Source organism: Pan troglodytes, chromosome 15 (genome assembly GCF_028858775.2).
Source record: "Pan troglodytes isolate AG18354 chromosome 15, NHGRI_mPanTro3-v2.0_pri, whole genome shotgun sequence".
NCBI lineage: Eukaryota > Metazoa > Chordata > Mammalia > Primates > Hominidae > Pan > Pan troglodytes.
In genome coordinates, this window is record NC_072413.2 from 78686103 (window position 1) to 78707979 (window position 21877).

General features: G+C 35.9%; 1 protein-coding gene across 27 annotated transcripts in view; it reads right to left on the reverse strand.

Annotated features, from left to right (window-relative positions):
• The window catches only part of CEP128 (centrosomal protein 128), a 484430-nt gene that overhangs the window by 247862 nt on the left and 214691 nt on the right, over positions 1-21877 (reverse strand). For all 27 annotated transcript variants that reach the window (XR_010151258.1, XR_010151259.1, XR_010151253.1 and 24 more), the window contains one exon: positions 20614-20806. Coding sequence is in view for 18 of the 27 variants with exons in the window: in XM_063793855.1 (XP_063649925.1) it covers positions 20614-20806 (193 nt within the window). In the remaining 9 variants the exon portion in view is untranslated. The remainder of the gene's footprint in view (positions 1-20613; positions 20807-21877) is intronic.

The window sequence follows — 21877 nt, forward strand, 5'->3', positions numbered from 1 at the left end:
TATATGTATACATATTTATATATTACAGACACACACATATAAGTATATATAATATATATATAAATGTAACATGTATCATTAATATATTTTGCCGTTTTCAAGCTGAGAAAAGAAAAAATGTTTATTGAAGCATTTAACAGCTATAAAACAGAATGTTCATATATAAGCTTCTCTTTAAACTTTTTCCTTTACAAATAATTTTGTCACTAAAACAGGAATACCAATTTTGCCATTCTCATCTGATACCCAATTGACAATTAAGCAAACAGAGATGAAGAAGACAAGGAGGAGAAGGAGGAGGACAGCATTCTGTCATCTGGTAGCAGAGGTTACTCTTTACCTTTTTTTTTTTTTTTTTTTTTTGAGACGGGAGTCTTGCTCTGTCGCCCAGGCTGGAGTGCAATGGCGCGATCTCGGCTCACTGCAAGCTCCGCCTCCTGGGTTCACGCCATTCTCCTGCCTCAGCCTCCCAAGTAGCTGGGACTACAGGCACCCGCCACCACACCTGGCTAATTTTTTGTATTTTTAGTAGAGACGGGGTTTCACCGTGTTAGCCAGGATGGTCTTAATCTCCTGACCTTGTGATCCACCCGCCTCGGCCTCCCAAAGTGCTGGTATTACAGCCGTGAGCCACCGCACCCGGCCCTCTTTATCTTTTAAACATTACTAAGAGAATTGCCAATCTAGAATGGTAGAGTGAGCAAAAGACAGTCCCCATGTAATATAAAAATGCCAGAATCCTTAAAGGTGAAATGAGTCAAACTACTACCAATAGACTTTAAGGTAATCACTATTTGATAACAACAACTTTTAAATATGTATGAAACCTATAAACGTGTCATACTTCACTGTCAAACCTGCTCATCGCTTTCACCCAAATCAAAGAAAGATCCTTTAAAGAACTCACATTCTAGAATCGTATTCAGGCTGGAGACAACAGAAATGTTTTAATCAATGCATAAATCTAGGGTAGTGAAGTTATTTGCCTCAAAAATAACAGTGTAGTACCCTTTTCAAAATGTCTTACTACATAAACTTAATTGGCTCTATAAGAAGTGAAAACTTTGAACCATAAATTATAGAGGGAAATCTAGCATAATGGTAGAACAGTGTCCAAAAAGTGATACCCTTTTTGCATTAAAATATTCAGGGCTAATTATGATTTTAGCACTTGTTTTTATCCTTGCTTTGTTCATTGGCCAAACTTAAACACTTCTCATCTCCTTCAATGAAAAGTGGTGCTATTATGTTCCTGGAAGCATGAGCAGGGTTCCTCAAAGCCTAATTTTAAGGTCTTAATTGGCTGAGGCAATGGGAGACCATACAAAGCCCACTTCACAGAGAAGGGCAAGATTGCCAGGTCACTTGAGAACAGATGAAGAGCTAACTGGAAGCTATTGCTGAAACCTTACACAGTGTCCTGGGAAGTTTTAGCAAATAGTAACTTACGCAGAATGGAACACAATCATCCATCATCATAAAACAGAACCCAGAGGGGTTGAAGTTAGCTTGTAGAAACAGAACAGTTAAAAGATTAAAACTGTTATCCTCATTTAATAATTGAGTACCATAACAAACCAGACAAGCCTTATGGAGATTGGGTACTGTGATTGGTTCTGTGGTATGCTATTGCTTTCAAATATTTGGCTTCCTCCTGACCCTTAAGTCTCAGGAACCATGTGCTCACAATTAAAGAGGGTTGCTATTTACTAACACTTTTGTTCATTTGGTATTACTGGATCCAAAGTCTACTTTAAAATTTGGAATGCTGAAGAATAATTCATTCATCCATCTGTTTATCCACCCAACATTTGTGGTGTGTTATGGAATAAAAGACACTTAAGACGTTGAATAAAATCATCTCAGCCCTCAATCAGTTCAATACTTAATAATATAATAATAATTAATAATTTATTCATATAGATACATTATAAGAACAGCCAATCTGGAATTGTTTTAAGTAAGTTACTTCCTTTTTCATCACTCCTAATTACTGGTGACAGCTTCCCAAAACAAACGAAACAGAGAAGACCAAATTTTATTTGTGAAATTCAAGACTCTATAGAAAAAGAAAAGGTTAAAATCTGGAATTAACCTCTGAAAAGCTTTTAGATTATTCTATGTTTACCTTAACGATAAAGACACATACTAGAAAAAGATATCCAATAATAATTTACACATTTGGGGTTGACAGTAGGACTTACTACTGATTTCTATACACTGTCTAGCGTTCAACTGAAAGCTCAGACACTCTTCTTGAAATTTCAATAAGATGTTTATAAATGTGTTTTACCTTGCTATTACAAAAATATATGAGAGGCTTAATGTTTTTTTCTTTTTCAGGATAGTTCCTATGCTACTTCTGACTGTATACTCTAGCCTCCTTCCCTTGTTGTTTGCTCCTTTGTTCATTCACTCATTACTTAACTAAACAACTATTTATTGGGCACCTACTATATACATATATCATACATTTATATATCATATATAATCATACATATATATCATATATACATATATCATACATATATATCATACATATATATCATACATATATATCATACATATATATATATATATATATATATGTCAGTGTTTGAAAAGAACAAGGAAAACCTCCATCTGCCCCTATTACACACCATGCGTGTCTTATGTCTCAGTTTTTTTCCTCTATTGGCAACTGGAATTCAATTCTCGAGTTTAGGTTTACTCTTTGTCATTCTTGTTTTACCAATTTTTTTTTTTTTTTTTTTTGATACAGAGTTTCACTATTGTCACCCAGGCTGGAGTGCAGTGGCACAATCTCGGCTCACTGCAACCTTCACCTCCCAGGTTGAAGTGATTCTCGTGCCTTAGCCTCCCAAGTAGCTGGGATTACAAGTGCCCACCATGACGCCCGGCTAATTTTTGTAGTTTTAGTAGAGACGGGGTTTTACCATGTTGGCCAGGCTGGTCTCGACCTCCTGACCTCAAGTGATCTGCCCGCCTCAGCCTCCCACAGTGCTGGGATTACAGAGGTGAGGCACTGCGCCCAGCCCCCAATGCTTTTTCCTGCAGATAATTTACTCCACCTTTACCTCTATTAACTATTCCAGAACACAAGTTCCCTCTATTTCACATTATCCCCAACAAGAATGACCCACAACTGATGAAAATTTAATATCCAAGCAGGAAAAGTTTTCTGACTCCAAGAATTATAATATGCTAGAATTTTGGTACAAGAGGAAGTTCATGCTAATTAGAGAAGATTGTAATTCACAAAGTTAAAATCCTGAAAGAAAAATCTCCCTCCGGAAGAAGTATGCAGTAGAAAAGATCTCAAACTCTTAAATAACACTAACTCTAATTAATTAATTTATATGGAATAATCAGGCTTTGGTATTTTTCAGCTACATTGGTAGATCTTTCAGAAATCACAAATTGAACAAATGAGATCTGAAAATGCTTTTGTTTCCCAAAACCACATCTTCCCCAGTAAATGCTCTAACCATTCAATTACATTCCTTTACCTTGAATAAGGAACAAGTAGTATAAGGTACTATCTATAAAAACAAATAAGTAACTTCTATAAGATCCTTTTTGTAGGCAACCAGAATATGTCTCACCCTTTCCGTCCCAATATCCAAATCCCCGAAAACAGAGGTACTTGTTACCTTCTCTTGTGGTTTAGAAACCAATAGGCATCTCCTATCTCTGATGACCATGATAGCCATGATGTGTCTGATTTAGCCAAGGCTTCAGGAGCTTATAACCTTGTATTAATAGGGAAAATTCCTAACAACAAAAAGCACGAAGAAAATCTTTTCTTGATGACTGATCCCGTAACCTGTAATTTATATTCCCTCAGAGTATTTATAGCATTTCATAGTCATGAAAGACAGAAGGCAAGATCCCTTAAGTGGTTGCTTCTTTGAAAGCACCAAACCTACATAAGAAAAGAATTGTAGAACCAACTAGAGCTACTCCATCAACAACCCCTCCCTTTTGAAAAACATGCACCCACATCTATCTATACACTCCTTTTCATAGCTTTTATGTAAATTTTTGTGTAAATTGTCTTTTATCTGAATTAACATTTTAAATTCCTTAAAAGCAGAGTGTCCTCTTTCATATATGGAATTCAATGGCATCACACACTCCAAAGACACTAACAGGTAGTCTTTGAAAATAAGTTGCTTTCGGCTTGCCTATGGGTTGCCTGTGCAAGACAAGTGCTTGAATCAGCACCAACTGAACTTAAGGAGAAAAATGTAAGCCATCAAGCCCAATGTGCATTACATAGTCATGGATCTCATTTAATACTTCCGCCTAGCTAATAATATAAATAAGTGGATATTTCAAGGAAAAAGAATTTTAAAAGGAAGAGAATATAGTTTAATGAGTACATAATTATTAATATTTTACAAAATAAACTTTGGAAGTGAGTTGCTGGAAGGTGAACAAAATATTTGAGAACTGGAAATTTTAAAAGGTGGTGGCAATTTCTAAGTGCTCCTGATAGAAAACTGATCTGAGAAAAGATTGCATACAAAATTGTTAATGAAAAATAAACTACATATTTGGGTGGAATTAGAGCTGTGGAAAAGAAATAAGATGATTAGTCACCTGAACATGGTTATGGAGGCATGGAAACTGAAAGACAAGTACAATACTGCTGTGAAAGAGTTCTGATTGCTTTACACCGAGAAATGTTCCTGAGGCCAAACAACAGTTACCCCTTGTCTAACATCGACCTTATACCAGGACTTAAACAAAAATAAGGTAACAATTCTACCTAGCAGAGAGGGGAATCATGAGGAAGCAGTAGAGTATCTCACTTTAACGTGAAATAAAGATCAATTTACAATAAAGTAAAAAAAATTAATAAATTTTAAAATTTTGCATTTAGAAGCCTCAGGGGAAGCTTAGATATCCATGTCACCTCACTCCAGAAGTCAGAGGGAGTTACAGAAGTGGAGAGGCCAAATCTTAATGCAATATTTTGCCAGAAAATATGAAACCAAAAAAGAGACCGAATAACCAAGGCGAAGATTGCATGAGGAAGTCTCCAAAAGCAATTGCAATGAAAACAAACATTGACAAGTTGGACCTAATTAAACTAAAGAGCTTGTGCACAACAAAAGAAACTATCAACAAACAGACAACCTACAGAATAAAAGAAAATATTTGTAAATTATGCATCCAACAAAGGTCCAATATCCATAATCTGTAAGGAACTTAAATCAACAAGCAAAAATAAACAACCCCATTAAAAATGGGCAAAGGACATGAACAGATACTTCTCAAAGGAAGACATGCAGCCAACAAGCATATGAAAAAAGTTCAACATCACCAATCATTAAAGAGATGCAAATCAAAACCACAATTAGATACCATCTCACACCAGTCAGAATGTCTATTAAAAAATCGAAAAATAGCAGATGTTGGCATGGTTGCAGAGAAAAGAGAATGCTTATACACTGCTGGTGGGAATATCAGTTAGTTCAGCCACTGTGGTAAGCAGGCAATTTCTAAAAAAACTTAAAACTACCATTCAACACAGCAATCCCATTACTGGGTACATACCCAAAGGAATATAAATTATTCTACCAAAAGACACATGCATACGTATGTTCACTGCAGCACTATTTACAATAGTAGACATGGAATCAACCTAGATACACAGTGCTGGACTGGATCAAAAAAAAATGTGGTATGTATACACCATGGAATACTATGCAGCCATAAGAAGGAATGAAATCATGTCCTTTGCAGCAACATGTATGCAGCTAGAGGCTGTAATCCTAAATTATCCTAAGATAATTAATGCAGGAACACAAAACCAAATATCACATGTTCCCACTTATTAGTGAGACCTGAACATGAGTACACATGGACACAAAGATGGGCAACAGTAGACACTGGGGCCTACATGAGGGTGGAGGATGGGAGAGGGGTGAGGATGGAAAAACTACCTATTGGCTACTATGTTCACTATCGTGGTAATGAAATCATTTGTATACTAAACCCCAGTGGCACGCTATTTAGTCATATAACAAATCTGCACATGTACCCCTGAAGCTAAAAGTTGAAAAAGAAACAAAAAAAGTACATTTTAAATGTTTGCTCCACAAATTCCAAAAGGAGGAGGAAAAGGGTATGCATTGCTATGGGATCTCTGTAAAAAGCATTTTTATTTAATTTGAACCTGAGAAGTTGGGAGATATTCCAAATTCTTATTTATTGATTCTTACTGTTAACGTACTTCAGCCAAAACTTTTTGATTCTCTCTTAATAGATTATGTCTCTGTCTGGATTAAGAGAAGGACCAAAAAAGTGATCATTTGTAGCAGTAATAACTATATATGCAGATATCAATATTGTAGAACATTATAAATATACTAGACCAAAGTTGCATTTTCTAACTAGATGTAACCACATATTAAATAGCTATATTTTTCCTCTTTTAACAGTTTTGTCACTTCCATGCTGCCAACGCGGAGTCACAGAATCTGCAGGTTCACGCTGAGTCCTTTTGGTTAAACGCATCACTGAGGCAATCAGAATCTCCTTTTGCTGCCCTTTAACTGGGAACAGCAAGTTCTGCCCTAGTCCCAGGCTGGGCTGGTGTGGGTGTGTGTGTGTGTGTGTGTGTGTGTGTGTGTGTGTGTGTGTGTGTACCCAGTGTTCAGTCTTTTATCCCTCACCCCCCTCCCATGCTTCCCCCCAAGTCCCCAAAGTCCACTGTATCATTCTTATGCCTTTGTGTCCTCATAGTTTGGCTCCCACTTATAAGTGAGAACATACAATGTTTGCTTTTCCATTCCTGAGTTACTTCACTTAGAATAATGGTCTCCAAAACCATCCAGGGTTGCTGTGAATGCCATTATTTCATTGCTTTTTATGGTTGAGTAGTATTCTATGGTATACATATATATATATACCACATTTTCCTTATCCACTCGTTGATTGGTGGGTATTTGGGCTGGTTCTACGTTTTTGCAATTGCAAATTGTGCTGCTATAAACATGCATGTGCAAGAGTCTTTTTTCATATAATTTCATAATCTTCATAAATTCCCTCTGGGTAGATGCCCCGTAGTGAGACTGCTAGATCAAATGGTAAATCTACTTCTAGTTCTTTAGGGAATATCCGTATTGTTTTTTATTGTGGTTGTACTAGTTTACATTCCCACCAGCAGTATAAAAGTGTTCTCTTTTCATCACATCTGTGCCAACATCTATTTTCTTTTTCATTTTTTAATTATGGCCATTCTTGCAGGAGAAGGTATCACCAAATTTTGCATGAAGAATATTTGCTTGAAGATAGGTATTTAATTGAAATTACATTTACTTCTCCTTTCCTCCCTTAACAAACACCATTATGATAAACACATTTGGTGAAATATTTATGAGGATTGGTGTGTTTAGGGAATATCTCAGAAGACACAGTACATACTGCAGCCATTTTCTTTTCCTTGAACTGTCAAGCTAAACTCAGCATGAACAAAGACAGAAATATTAACGAGTACCCAACAGAGGCCTCACTGATGTGGAATAAGAGATGGTATTACTTAGATATATACCTCTTTGGAGTGTACACATTGAATAGCCATAGTCACAGCAGGCTTGGAAAATAAAAGCAGTCTCTTATTTCAATACGAGCTTACAACTGCACCTTAAGAAAAAATAAGAAAATTAATTTCTGTATTTGTTCATAATCATTGGCATTTCATTGCAACGAAATCATACTATATAGAGGTCTCCCCTTCTAAATATCTTTTAAGAAAGGAATCCTTCCAACTGTCATAAACATTTTACTGTCTATTAACCTCATAGTTTCAAAGTATGCATTCTTACACCTTAGCTACATCTTCCCAACTGTAATTTATATCTCTCTTCTCAAGACTGAAAGTGCTTCTTAGTTAAGTTATATTGGGTCATTCTATACTCAGAATGGAAGAGGGTAAAGAGAAATGTTTAACGTAAGGGCAACTCCTGTACCATTGACAGACCCAGCTGAACTTCTAGCTGGAGACATGACTGTTTTAACAGGGAAAAGGAGGAAGAAACTGTGGATCATAAATTATATGTATACCTCTTCTGGCCCCAGTGAACTTTGAAAGCTTTGTAGAGAGACAAATATTTCATGACCACAAAAGTGTAAGTTAGTCAGATGGAATAGTTCTTGGAAATAGTTGTTTCGTGGAATTTATGTAGATGACTACAAAGACTAATTTGTGCTTTTGAAAACTACAGTGTCCATTAATCACTGTGAATTTCAAAAACAATAGAAAGGTGTGGTCTTGAGTGACTGGTTAGAAAGTAGTTATCACTTTCATAGTGGAGGCACAAGAAATGAAAGGTTTGATCTTAGTTTCCTCTTTATGGGAGAGAAAGGTTGCATCCAATAATATTAGAATTAAATTCATTAATTGGGCCTTGAGGCTTGATGTTCCTGTGAGCTATTCAAAAAATTATAGGTTATCAAATGATGTGAAAGAAAATTTTAGAAATATTACAGCTATCACAACAAAGGAGTTAATGTCTAACAGTAAAACTATTGTTTCTGGATAAGCATTTCTAATGGTATAGTCATTAAGACAGCCTAAAGACTTTGAAATTTTGACAATTCTATTTTCTTTCAAACATTCTTAACAAAAAAACTTGATCTCTTTAAAAGTTCAGGGAAGAGGTCCCAACAAAGTGAGGAAAGCCAGGTTGGTTTCAATTTAGAAGGCTCATTGAGGTTGACAGAGTATTGCTGGTTTATTTTGATATGCTATATAGCAGTGCAAACACAAAATCGAGTTTCACAAAGTCTGCTCCCATCTGTAACTGCCTGTCAATCCTGGAGAAATAACCTGCCCCCACTTCCCTCCCAGCCTAAGCTGCCTCAACTGTTAAATGGGATTAATAACCTCAGAAGTTTATTTTAAGAGTTACATAAGATAATACATTTAAAACCTGCACATTACCAAACCCTCAAGAAATATTAGGTTCCTTCATTTCCCTAATGGTCATCTCAAGGAATGAAGTAAGTAGTTGAACATTAAGATCTAATGTCACTTGTATAGGACTGTGGGTAGCGACCTTGTCAAAATGTGATGTAACTAAAAAATTACTTTTAAATACAGGAACAACAGGGTCAATAGTCTCAATAGAGGAAAAAAAGCAAATCTATAATTTCTCATGGTTGATGTGATGGAACTGTTTATCTGATCTACGAAGGAGAGCATGCACATCAAAATCTCGGTAAATACTATGAGGGAGAACTTCAAGGGCTTTACACTGGACAGATAAAAAGGGAAAAGATTCTTTTGTTGCCAAATATACTAGTTTCAAAAAATCCACTGAAGACAGCTAAGCTAATAAACATTATCAGACTAGTTTGGTGATAATTTGGAGTTATTCAATTCTTCATATTTGGTCTTGTGTTTTGAAGAAGCAGAAATAAGAATAAATCAATAAAGCTATGTTTTCTTTTTGATTGAAAGAACAGACCTAAGTGTCTAGTTAGAAATTATAGGGGAGTGTAGCTTCTGTTGAAGATACCATAATAAATGGAAAAAAAAGAGGTAGGAGGGAAATCTGTGCCATCCATTTATCCATCCACCCATCTATCCACCTGCCCCCATACACAAACATCCATTACATGTTTACTTTCTGTTAAATATAAAACATGGTACCAGATGCAATGAGGAAACAAGAGATTAAAACCTAGTATTAAATAATATATATGCAGATAACCAGAGGAAACAGCAATAAGTGGCAAATGTCACGGAATCCTACCTGAAAGTTTTAACTGCAATGGAGTGGTAAAACAAAAAAATTGCACTAGCAAACATGATAAAAAGGGCTAGAGTTTACATAGAAAGAGAAGAGGAAAAAAATGGTAGGACTTTTGTAACAAAATTGAACTTTATTTGTTTAGCAGTGGGAAAACCACTGAGGTTTCTAAGCTGGAGAGTCATGGGATCAAAGCTGTGTTAAATGAAGATTCATCCGGCAGAACTGATTAAGCAGGTGTGTGTGTGTGAGTGTGTGTGTGTGTGTGTGTTTGTGGTTTCTCCAATAAAACCTGTTAGGCAGAGGTCAATTGTGGATGTGTTGTAAGTAATTTATCACAAAAAACACAAAACCAAAATCGGTGATTTACTTTTTTGTATTAATTTGAGAGTATTCGAGGTTATTTCTGTAAGATGTCACTCTTACCAAATGCTTTACTAAACAGCAGATTAAAGAATGCAGAAACAAATAGCTGGAGCCCAGGGCACAGTGTGACCATGAAACACCCACAAGAGTGTTCCTGCCTGGAAAAATAATCTGTGTCAGACTTTAGCAGGCATATAGGTGAGGACAAGTCCAGCAGAAGACACAGACTACAGGTCAGGAAGATCATGCAAGTAAGATGCTTCTGTAACCCTTGTAGGTATGAAGTAATAAAGAGCTAAATAAGACAAAGGTGGTATAAAGGTTAATTTTATATGTCAACTTGACTGAGCCACAGGGTGCCCAGATATTTGGTTAAAATTTGGAGTATGTCTGTGAGGGTGTTTCTAAATGAGATTAACATTTGAATCAGTAGACCGAAAAAAAGCATATTGCCTCCACAATATGAGTGGGCCTCATCTAATCCACTGAAGGTCCCAACAGAGCAAAAACACTGAGCAAAAATCACTCTCCCTCTGCATGAACATCTTCAAACTAGGACATCAATTCTCTCTTGCCTTAAGCTTGAACTCAGACTGGAACTTATACCATCACCTGTCTTGGTTCTTATAGCACTGGACTAAGACTGGAACTATACCATAGGTGATCTTGGGTCTCTGGCTTGCTGACCACAGATCTTGGGACTTCTCAGTCTTCATAACCACATGCGTCGTGTGTGTGTGTGTGTGTGTGTGTGTGTGTGTGTGTGTGTATTTGTGTGTCTGTGAACATACATAGAAACACACCCTATTGCTACTGTTTCTGGAGAACCCAGACTAATACAGGCGGTCTAAACAGAAAGAGAGGAATGAATATATGACAAACAGCTAAGAAAAACTTTGTAAAGTCACCAGTTGTAGTGGACAAGGAAATGGGAGAATGTAATCTTTTTTTCAAATCATAAATATAAGAGAGGTTTTAAATGCTTACAGGAAAACTTTCAAATTAATAAATGTTTTTAAAATTCCCTAAAGATTCAAATGGAAATTTCATGGCTATAAGGCATATATAAGTTTTACATAGAATATGTTGATGTCCTGTATTTTTAAATTTTCCATTTTATATTTCATGACATGCATATGTTTATTTTCAGCAACTACATCTATTATGTAAACCATTCTGGACTCCAGTGTAATCAATAACAAAGAATAATCAAACTTCAAATACTTAAAATTCAATCATAAATTGAAGTTTAGAACCTACTAAAGGTACACTAGGCATCTGAAAATTCAGTCTGTTAGAGGACATAGATAATTTTATTAAATTTACTAAGTGCAGTAACAACATTTTTGTTTGCCCTTTAGTCCCCTTATTTCATGTTTCAGCCAAGTTCTTTCCCACTTCAACGCTTCATAAATGCTGTTCCCTCTGCTGGAATGGCTATGCTCATCACCCCTTACGTGGCTAAGGTCAGGCATCACTTTCTAAGGAAACCCTGACTTCAGCATCTCCCTCACCCATGATCTGTGAAGTTAGATCCTCCATATACTCTTAGAGCATAATCTATACTGTTACAAAGGCCAACTACTCTAGTAGACACAGTGTCGATGGCCAACATGAAAATGTTTTAATGTATTTTAAAACAGGAAAAAAGAATATAATAATGAATACAGAATAATAAAACTAGCCTGCGTTGTGTCTTCATACTAACATAATCAAAAGTTTAATTTTTTAAGGGAGGAAGGGGCCCACAAAAGCGAAAGTCTTTAGGGTCCACAAAAGCCATAATATGTCCCTAGTTACTTTGCATTATTGCTAAGAAATGACACCCTGACTTTTTTTTTAAGCTGGATGATAGTACCTACCTAGGAATTAAATAAAATTATAAATTACTTAAAGCACTTAAACAGTGTCTGGCACATAGCAATAAATGTTAGATGTTATTACTGTTTAAAACAATAACTGAGGGCTGGGCACGGTGGCTCACACCTGTAATCCCAGCGCTTTGGGAGGCCAAGGCGGGCAGATCATGAGGTCAAGAGATCGAGACCATCCTGGCCAACATGGTAAAACCCCATCTCTACTAAAAATACAAAACTTAACTGGTTATGGTGGTACACACCTGTAATCCCAGCTACTTGGGAGGCTGAGGCAAGAGAATCGCTTGAACCCAGGAGGCAGAGGTTGCAATGAGCTGAGATCGCACCACTGCACTCCAGCCTGGTGACACAGCAAGACCCCATCTCAAAAAAAAAAAAAAAAAGGAAAAACAGTAACTGAAAACACTATTCATTACATTACATTCAAGAGAACACATTCCTCTTGAATTTAGTTTTCAAAATAAGTTTGCTTCTCCCAAGCAGTTTCTGTGCTCCATTTAAGATAATACAAACCATATGACCTAACAGGTATCCCTCCCAGATGTCAGAAAACTGAGAGCTAAATAAAGTGACAAACCAAAACAACTTCTTCTTGGTGCCTAGGACACTATTTCTCTGTTTCTTATTTTTTTTCCTGTGATTTTATTTTTAGATTTCCATCTATGTCCATTTTAACACTATAGTACAGATTTTAACACTACAGTACAAGTCAAATTAAAAGGATAAAATTTGAAAATATGACTACATAATATCAAGGGCCTTACAACAGCCTAAGCCAATAAGGACTGTCTCCATTTCGGGTTCACTCATAATCCATGTAACTTCTTTGAATTTTCATAGTATATTTGAAGAAAGAATATCAAATACGTATACATAGGCATAAGGAAATCATACTCATTTTGAAAATACCACGTTTCGCACATTTCCAGAACTATCTCAATATATTTCAAGGTTAATACAGTAAAAGTAATTTATGAATATTCCGAATTTACCGATAAATGTCCAAAAGTGGGTGCACATTTCCAAAGAGGGTCAAGCAGGCTGGAAAATTTCTTGATATACAGGGAATCAAGTAGCAGAGAACCTATTACAGATCTCTAATTTCATTATTTTATTGGTATATCAGTTTTTCATAGATGCTGTAACAAATTCCCACAAACTTAGTGCCTTAAAATGATGCAAATTTATTATGTTACAGTTCTGTACGTTAGAAGTTCAATACGTCTTACTGGGCTAAATCAAGTGTTAGCAAGGGTACCTTCCTTTCTGGAGGCTCTGGGGAAGAATCCATTTCCTTGTCTTTTCCAGGATCTAGAGGCTGCTCATATCCCTTGGTTCATGGTCCCCCTCCTTCCATCTTCAATAAGCAATCTTCAGCTGAGTCTTTCTCATATTGAATCCTACTCTGCTTCCCTCTTTCACTTTTAAGGACCATGTGATTATATTGTGTCCCAGATAATACAGGATAATCTCATCTCTAGAACCTTAATTTTTTCCAGCTATAAAATCCCTTTTGCCATGTAAGGTAACATATTCACAGATTCAACCCAGTATCCAACCCTGTTAGGTTGCGGACATCTTTTGGCAGAGGAGGGAGGGAATAGGCAGGCATTATCATTTTGTATGCAACATTATAGAAAAGACAGATAGTACTCATTACAACACACCATCAAAGCAGAAACGCCCTCCCGGAAACGCCGGGGGAAACGCCCTCCCGGAAATCCATATTTGCAACAACAAATAGTCAAAATGTACAGAGTTTCCATCTGCATTTGTTTTAAGGTAGCTCTAATATAAGGTCTAAAAACAAAAAAACAAAAAAAAAACACAGCAAATATATGCTTTGAATTTAATGAAAGCTACTTAGTAACCTAAAAGCTCAAATCGAATCTATTTAGCACAAGGAGTTTTGCCTTACTCATCTCCCTAAGTGTGCTCATGATTCAAGTTTAAGGAAGAACACAATTGCTACACAAATAATCTATAAAGTGAAGAAACAAGAAAATCTAAGAATTCACATAATATATTTAACATTTCTGAATTTTCCAGAATATATTTCAGAATACACACACATACACACACACACACACACACTGTCTCTCCCCTCAATATTTTGGAAGAGGAAAAACACAAACTTTAAATATTTAAACTCCCCACTCAATCAATACTGGTCTGTTGCCAACTGAATACATTACTGGAAATATTGAAAATCTTTATCTCTAAAATTAAGTTCATCCAATAGAAGTGTTATAAATTTTAGGCCCATTACACAGAGGTGAAAAAGGGAGGGCTCAGAGATATTTACAGTTAACTAAAGAATAATGAATCATAAGTTTCCACTGCCCATTTACTGACTAAAGACATGAATGTTGATTTCGCATTCAATCACAGTTGACATCTGCACAGATCTGTGTATAGCATCCCTAGGCATATCGTTAGTTTAATTCTGGTTCTAGGAATATTTAGCCAATGTAGTTTAACTTCAATCCCTGTTGACCTAGGCTGGATTTCAATTCGTAACAGAAAACATATGAGAAACAAAATTACTGTGATGAAACATCTATAAGCAAAAGAAACTAAGAATAAAACATATTTCTTAAAAAATTATGCTTTGACTCTAAGAGTGGGCATAATTTTTTAAAAACTATTCTTTCTCAATTGGTTGTTAAAAACAATTATAGGCTGGGTGCAGTGGCTCATGCCTGTAATCCCAGCACTTTGGGAGGCTGAGGCAGGTGGATCACAAGGTCAGGCATTCGAGACCAGCCTGGCCAGTATGGTGAAACTCCTTCTCTTCTAATAATACAAAAATTAGCCAGGGGTGGTGGCGCACACCTGCAGTCCCAGCTACTCGGGAGGCTGAGGCAGGAGAATTGCTTGAACCTAGGAGGCGGAGGTTACAGTGAGCCAAGATTGTGCCACCACACTCCAGCCTGGGCGACAGAGCAAGACTCTGTCTGAAAAAAGAAAAAGAAAAAAAATTATAAAGAAAGCAACAAGAAAATAAAAGAAGGGGTAACTTCATGTTAAATAACTGATGAGTTTTAATAATGTTCTCAATTTATCAATTAAAATCACTGTTATTTTAATTATCTCTAATGATCTACACCATTGAACTTCTGAACAAGCTGGTCACAATGTAAAAATAAGATGCTAAGGCCAGGTGCACTGTTTCATGCCTGTAATCTCAGTAACTCAGGAAAACAAGGTCTAGGATTATTTAAGTCCAGGAGTTTGAGACCAGCCTGGGTAACCTAGCAAGACCTCATCTCTAAACAAAAATTAAAAAATAAAAACATTAGCCAGGCATGGTGGCATGCACCTGTAATCCCAGCTACTCAGGAGTCTGAGATGGGAGGACTGCTTGAGCCTGAGGGGTCAAGGCCGCAGTGAGCCAAGATGGCACCACTGCACTCCAGCCTGGGTGACAGAGCGAGACCCCATCTCAATCAATCAATCCGATGATAAATTCAATTTTAAAAAATTAACCAGAATCCAAATAAATAAATGATATTACATTTAGAAATCATCCCATAAGTTACTTCAGAATGTTTAAATATTACACTCCAATATGGAATAGAAAAAACTTGCTTCTTCCTGTTTTGGGACTAAAGGACACTTCTATGAATATCATGATTCTAAATTATTTCTTCAATAAGACAAATCTGAAAAACTGTGAAATGATTTGCAGAATAAATGACAGATGAATGAGTGACTGGATGACTAGAAAAATAAACCAATATATAAATAATGTATAAGCACAACATAAAGTCTAAACTACATGTTAGAAAAGATACCTACACTTCGAGAGTCCCTCCATTACTTCTGTCCCACAAATAAATTATAAGATATTATCCTCTGTTAACAGCAATTGACCACCAACTGTACAAGTAGCATAGAAATTCGAAGGATGAGCAGGGAAAAGCAGAAAAACCAGCTGAAAAGTTTCTCAGAACACTGGGAATGATGAAACCGAAGGAATAAACCATTAAAAAGTTGAGAACACTATTGATAGATCCAAAATCTATCACATTAGATTAAAATCAGATTTTTAGATAGAAAGAATCTAAGTCATACAGTAGTCTCCCCCCTATTTTTAGATAGAAAAAAATCTAAGTCATACAGTTTCAATTTGGTTTCAATCACTGCCTGTCAACTGCAGTCCGAAAATAGGTAAGTACAGTATAATAAGACACCTAGTGACAGAGATCACATTCGAGTAACTTTTATTATACTATATTGTTATAATTGTTCTATTTTATTATTATTAATGTTTTATTGTTTATAATTTATAAATTAAGCTTTATCATAGGTATGTATGTATAGGAAAAAACAGTGTTTATAGGGATTGGTACTACCTGCAGTTTCAGGCATCCACTAGGGTGCCTAAGTCCCCACACATAAGGGGAGTCTACTGCATCTCTTTATGCTCACAGCCATGTATATGGCCAGAATAATCAGTGTATAGTGTGCCAGATTCGCCACTAAGGTGGCTCTAATGCTTTGGATATCCATCATATGACAAGCTTTATGCTTTGGAAGCAGGTTGCCAAAAATACTGATTTGGCAATCTGGCTTAAACCACTCCTAAGACTTCTACCAACGCAGGTCATGCCAAAGTTTTACATTGCAAATCCAGCGGCTACTTCTCATCCCTTCTCTCCTTTTCTCCAAACACTCATCCTTTCTTTGAGCATATACAAGGGATAGGGAGATAATGTATCTTTCCTCTACTGCCTACTTCTAGACTATGTATATGTTCATCCTTTTTTTGAGCTTATATAACGCAAAGATTAGACCCAATTATAGATGCTAAGAAGCTACCCATCAAAATAAGAAAACCACTACAAAAATTATTGTGATAAGTGAATCTGCCAAATATACTAGCATATTCAAAACACCAAAAAGATCTTAAAAGAAGAAATCCCTAACTCTTTTGCCCTTGTTCTTTCCAACACTCACTTCTCTACCTTTACTTTTGACCTCATCCACTCATATCTTCCAGGATCCTGCTATACCAGCTAAACTTCCACCTGTTCGACCTCTCCCATCAACAGCCCCTTCTACTCAACATACATAATCAGGCTCAAGCTTTTCTATGACTAGTAGTACATACAGAATCATACTCTAAAAGTTACTATAACTTTTACTCTACTCTTAAAGACTGAGACTATTTTAGACACAAAGTTTTAATATTCTTTTTTTTGATATTTTGGTATTTTGAATTTTGTTCACACGTTACACTAGAGAGTTAAATCATAGTATACAATGGGGCTAGAATTAATACTAACAATGTTATTGTGTCCCTAAATGAATCAGGAAGCTCTTAGAGGATACCGTCACGAAATGAATAGAATATAAACTATTTAAATATTGCTACCATAAAATGTAACACATAACTGAAATATTAGAAAAGACAAATACTGTCACCTAATTCCAGAGTGTCATAAACAATATGTAAACCACTCTAATTAAATTACTTAATCAACTTCTGCCAAATATTTGCTGATTTTTATTTTGGTTATACAGAGTTTAATAAGTATCCAATAAATTTCAAAACCGGGAAAAATAAATAAATTTGGGCCAATGGCAAGATATCATCTCTGTCTTTCTAAATCTAAACTTTGGGGGAAAACTATGCTTTCTTTTGGAACAGTGATTTTTTTTTCACTAAATATTAGTATTATGGCTCCCCTATTAACTGTGCTCCTTTAGTGTTCTTTCATTACTTCCCTCATTCATTCAGTTGTGCAACAAATATTTCACACGTCTACTGTGCACCACGCTCTTTCTAGGCACTGGAGACACAGCATTCAGCAAAACATTAAAAAATCACTGCCTTCATAGAAACTCTATGCTAGGTGATACATAAAACAAAACACATTTCTCAATTGTGTGCCTGTCAAAAATTCATTAAGGCAAGAAATAAAGTATCTTTGGGCCAGGACAGACCACACCCACAGCCATTACTAGGGTGAAACTTAAAACTAGTAAAATGTATATACACATACACACACACACACATACACACACAGATTCATATCTATATCTGGATAGATAGATAGATAGATAGATAGATAGATAGATAGATAGATAATGATGCATATTTCTTTCACTGTCTACTTTTTGGCTAACACACAGGTGTTAACCAAAAATAATCTGGCATTTGTTCTCTGCTGCAAAGGCATTATTTTCTGAAGAGATGGAAGACCATTTTCTTTTTTCTACATCCTCTTACCTGTAGTACTTTCCCTTTTATAACAATTCAGAAAAGATAACTCCCTAACAAAGAAACTTTGACAATGGCTTATTTCACCCTTAGATGTGTATTCTAACAAATGAGACATGACAGCAAGGGACAGATTCAGGAAGCCTTGGTACAGTACATGCTGCTGGGAATGACTATTTTCTATACATTGTACTTACAGCATGGGGGCAGTGAGGAATTGGTGAAGGTCCCACCTAATAAAACAAAGCCAGAAGAGTATAGCACCTACCCCAAACTGGAAATACTAAGTAAATCAAATTTCATCTTTAAGGTAAAGGAATTTCAGGCCATGTCAATTTCTAATTATTCCAAGAAGGAAAGCCATGTACACATAATAGCCAAAACTACAACCACCCAGTGCCTGGAAAGCAAGATCAGTCACCTGTTTTAAAAAGAGTCACTATTTCAGTTTCAGGAAAAAATAAGAAAATTGCCTTCTATATTTGTTCATATTAACTAGCATTTTGTACAGCAAGAATACAACTACACTGTAGAAATGTCTCTCCTTCTGAAAACTTTTGAAAAATTCTTTGCAATTTCCACATAAATTTTAGGTTTTAGTAAACCTGATAGTTTCAACATATTCTTATACCTAAATCCTCCCAGCTGAAGTTTGCAGCTCTTTACTCTTGTCTTTGTTACCCCTTATAACTGAAGAATTTCTCAGTGAATAATTACTAAACTTCTAAGAGGTTCCTGACATTAACCCCTTAATAAATTTCCTCTCCTACAGGAATTTCCAAATTCCAAATTTCCAGACTTACAGGCCCAGAATACCCCAAAAGTGTATGACAACTCGGATCTATGAATATAGCAGCACTCAGTGGTGGAAACTCCTTCTCCCAGGGCCTCAGTTAACCTGGCAAATGTCACTTACTATGACATTAAATCACACCAAAAAATGTTAACTCTGAGATGGCATTAATTCTAGCAAACAGAAAGTTTATCTGTCATATTTCACTTATAGATAGGTTAACTTTGTTCTACTTAATAGGTAAGTTTCTAAGATGGTAAAGAGAATCACATATAAATTTGTATTAACAATTAACTTTGATGTGTCAGAAATATCTAAACTTAATCAGTAGTTTTGCTGCCTTTCACCTTCTCTATGTGTACCATTATTAAAAAAAAAAGTTTAAATCACTATGCAGATAAATTCTGCAGAAAATCTCTCTTCCTCGTATTTTCCTTATGGAAATCTTGCTTTGTTTTTAAGATCCAAATAAAGTGACATGCCCTAAAAATGTCCCCACAGGGACCTCAGCAGAAGTAATCAAAACTCTTTTTACCAATAGCATGTTGCTTATATTTCTAGTAATTATTTATAAGTCCTCAACTTTAACAGCATTTGCTTGGTAGCAGATTAAAGTGTTCATTACATCCAAATCCACCAGGCAGTACTGTTACAATATTTTTCACACACCAGACAAAAGATTAAAATATCTTTTCTGACAAAAGTTTGGGCCTTCACAATACTTCTTTTTTCTTACATTTTTGATTTTAAGAATTAGGTAAAAATGCATACCCTCTTTTTCTCCCACCAAATCAACTAGTTCCTGACTTCCCTCTTTCTCACAATGGCAAAACCACTGAGACCTTCGAATCTCCTGTGAGTCCTCTCTCTTCCTCACCTTGGGCTGGTCCTCCACAACGTCTTTTGCATTTGTTGCCTGTTTTCCAATTCCACTACCAAGGTCCTTCTTCAGTCCCTCTTTTCCTTTTATAGAGAACATATCAATAGGCCTCTAACTGGACACAATGCCATAATCAATGCTAAGAATTTAATAACAGAGTTCCAAAATATGTGAAGCCAAATTCCCCTTACTCTACTGTTTCCACCACTATGATTACAACGTTCTAATATATTATATAATGTACCTATTTGTAATATGTATGTCTCCACCCCATAAAACATAAGCTAAATAAGGGTAGGGTTTTTTTCTCCCCCTGCTTTATTCACTGATATATCCTCTGTACCTAGAATAGTGTGTACTTGAAAATGGGCACAAAATATGTATTGAATGAACTAAGACGTATTTTACTGAAGTAAATGTAAACATCAGCATTTTACTAAGACAGAAGCAGTATGTCTTATCAATTAATTCCTGCACACAGCCAGTAAATGCAGGTATCATATACACAGGATGAATGCTGTGGCTGAAGAATTTTCTCTTCTCATCCCAGAAATGAAGAAAGATAAGAAGACAAAGACAAGAAAATGAGATGGGCTTGGAAATAGTCCAAACTGGATGCAATAGAAGTAGGTTTTTTTCCAATCCTAGGATTAGGATTCCATAAATATAAACAAAGAAAAATGAAAGAACAACTAACACACCTCTCTTCTCACGATGTATTTCATCCAGAAGCTGCTCCTGCCTTTCTATCTGTTGAAAGAGACACTGCAACTCAGATTCCTTGTTTTCAGTCAAATTCCTGAGTTGTTGTCTGCAGAGCATCAGCTGTTGTCGCAGATTTTTCTCTCTGTTTTCTCTCTCTTTCAGTTCCTCACAGAGCCACTGAAGTTTAGTCTAAAAAATAACATTTATATCTAATGGTTAAAGAAACTCAGAAAAGAGTAGCATTTCAAAACATGAAGAAAAAAATAAGTGACATAATTTGAACAAATATAGATAATTACCAAATTTTTGCAAAATTTTAAAATATCCATGTTTAATTTGCATAATGGTCTATAGCAAGTAAAAGTTGGTTCAGAAATTAAGCCATGATATTCGTAGATTTTAAAAAATATTTTGTGTCATCTTTAGAAAGATAAAGTTTGGCCTATTAAACTTTCAATAATATTATGGGTAATCCTCTGATTTGATATACAGGGCAGTCTAGTATAGGAATTTAAAAAACAAATACATCCCAGAATAGAACTACAGACTTTTTATAAAAGAAGTATTCCTTCAGAGAATTTTTTAAAAGATAAAATTCCTAGCATGACTTCTAAAAATGCATATCCCCACTGATCTAGCTAATTAGGCATGGGGAGAGATTCTTTATTGACTAGAAGATATAGAGTTAATGTTTATGCTTCTAAGACACAAGGAAAGTGAATTCTGGCAACTCTACTTCACAGATTCTAACCTCACCTACCTTTTTTTCTTTCTTTCTTTCTCTCTCTCTCTTGCTTTTTTTTTTTTTTTTTCGAGACATAATCTCACTCTGTCGCCCAGGATAGAGTACAGTGGCACGCTCTTGGCTCACTGTAGCCTTGACCTCCTGGGCTCAAGCAATCCTCCTGCTCAGCCTCCTCAGTAGCTGGGACTACAGGTACACACCACCATGTCTGGCTGTTTTTTGTATTTTTTGTAGAGTTGGGGTTTTGCCATGTTGCCCAGGCTGGTCTCAAACTCCTGAGCTCAAGAAATCCACCTGTCTCAGCCTCCCGAAGTACTAGAACTACTGGCATGAGTGACCACACCCAGCCCTCACCTATCTTTAATATTTAGATATTTAAAACAAGAATAGGAAAAGAAATATTTCTTTCACCTTCAATACAGCAGGATTTCAGTCAAGTCTTAGGACCTTCCTAAGTCAGGCTACCCTCCAATTCCTAGTTATATATGAAATGTATTGTCCGTAGGAAAATCATG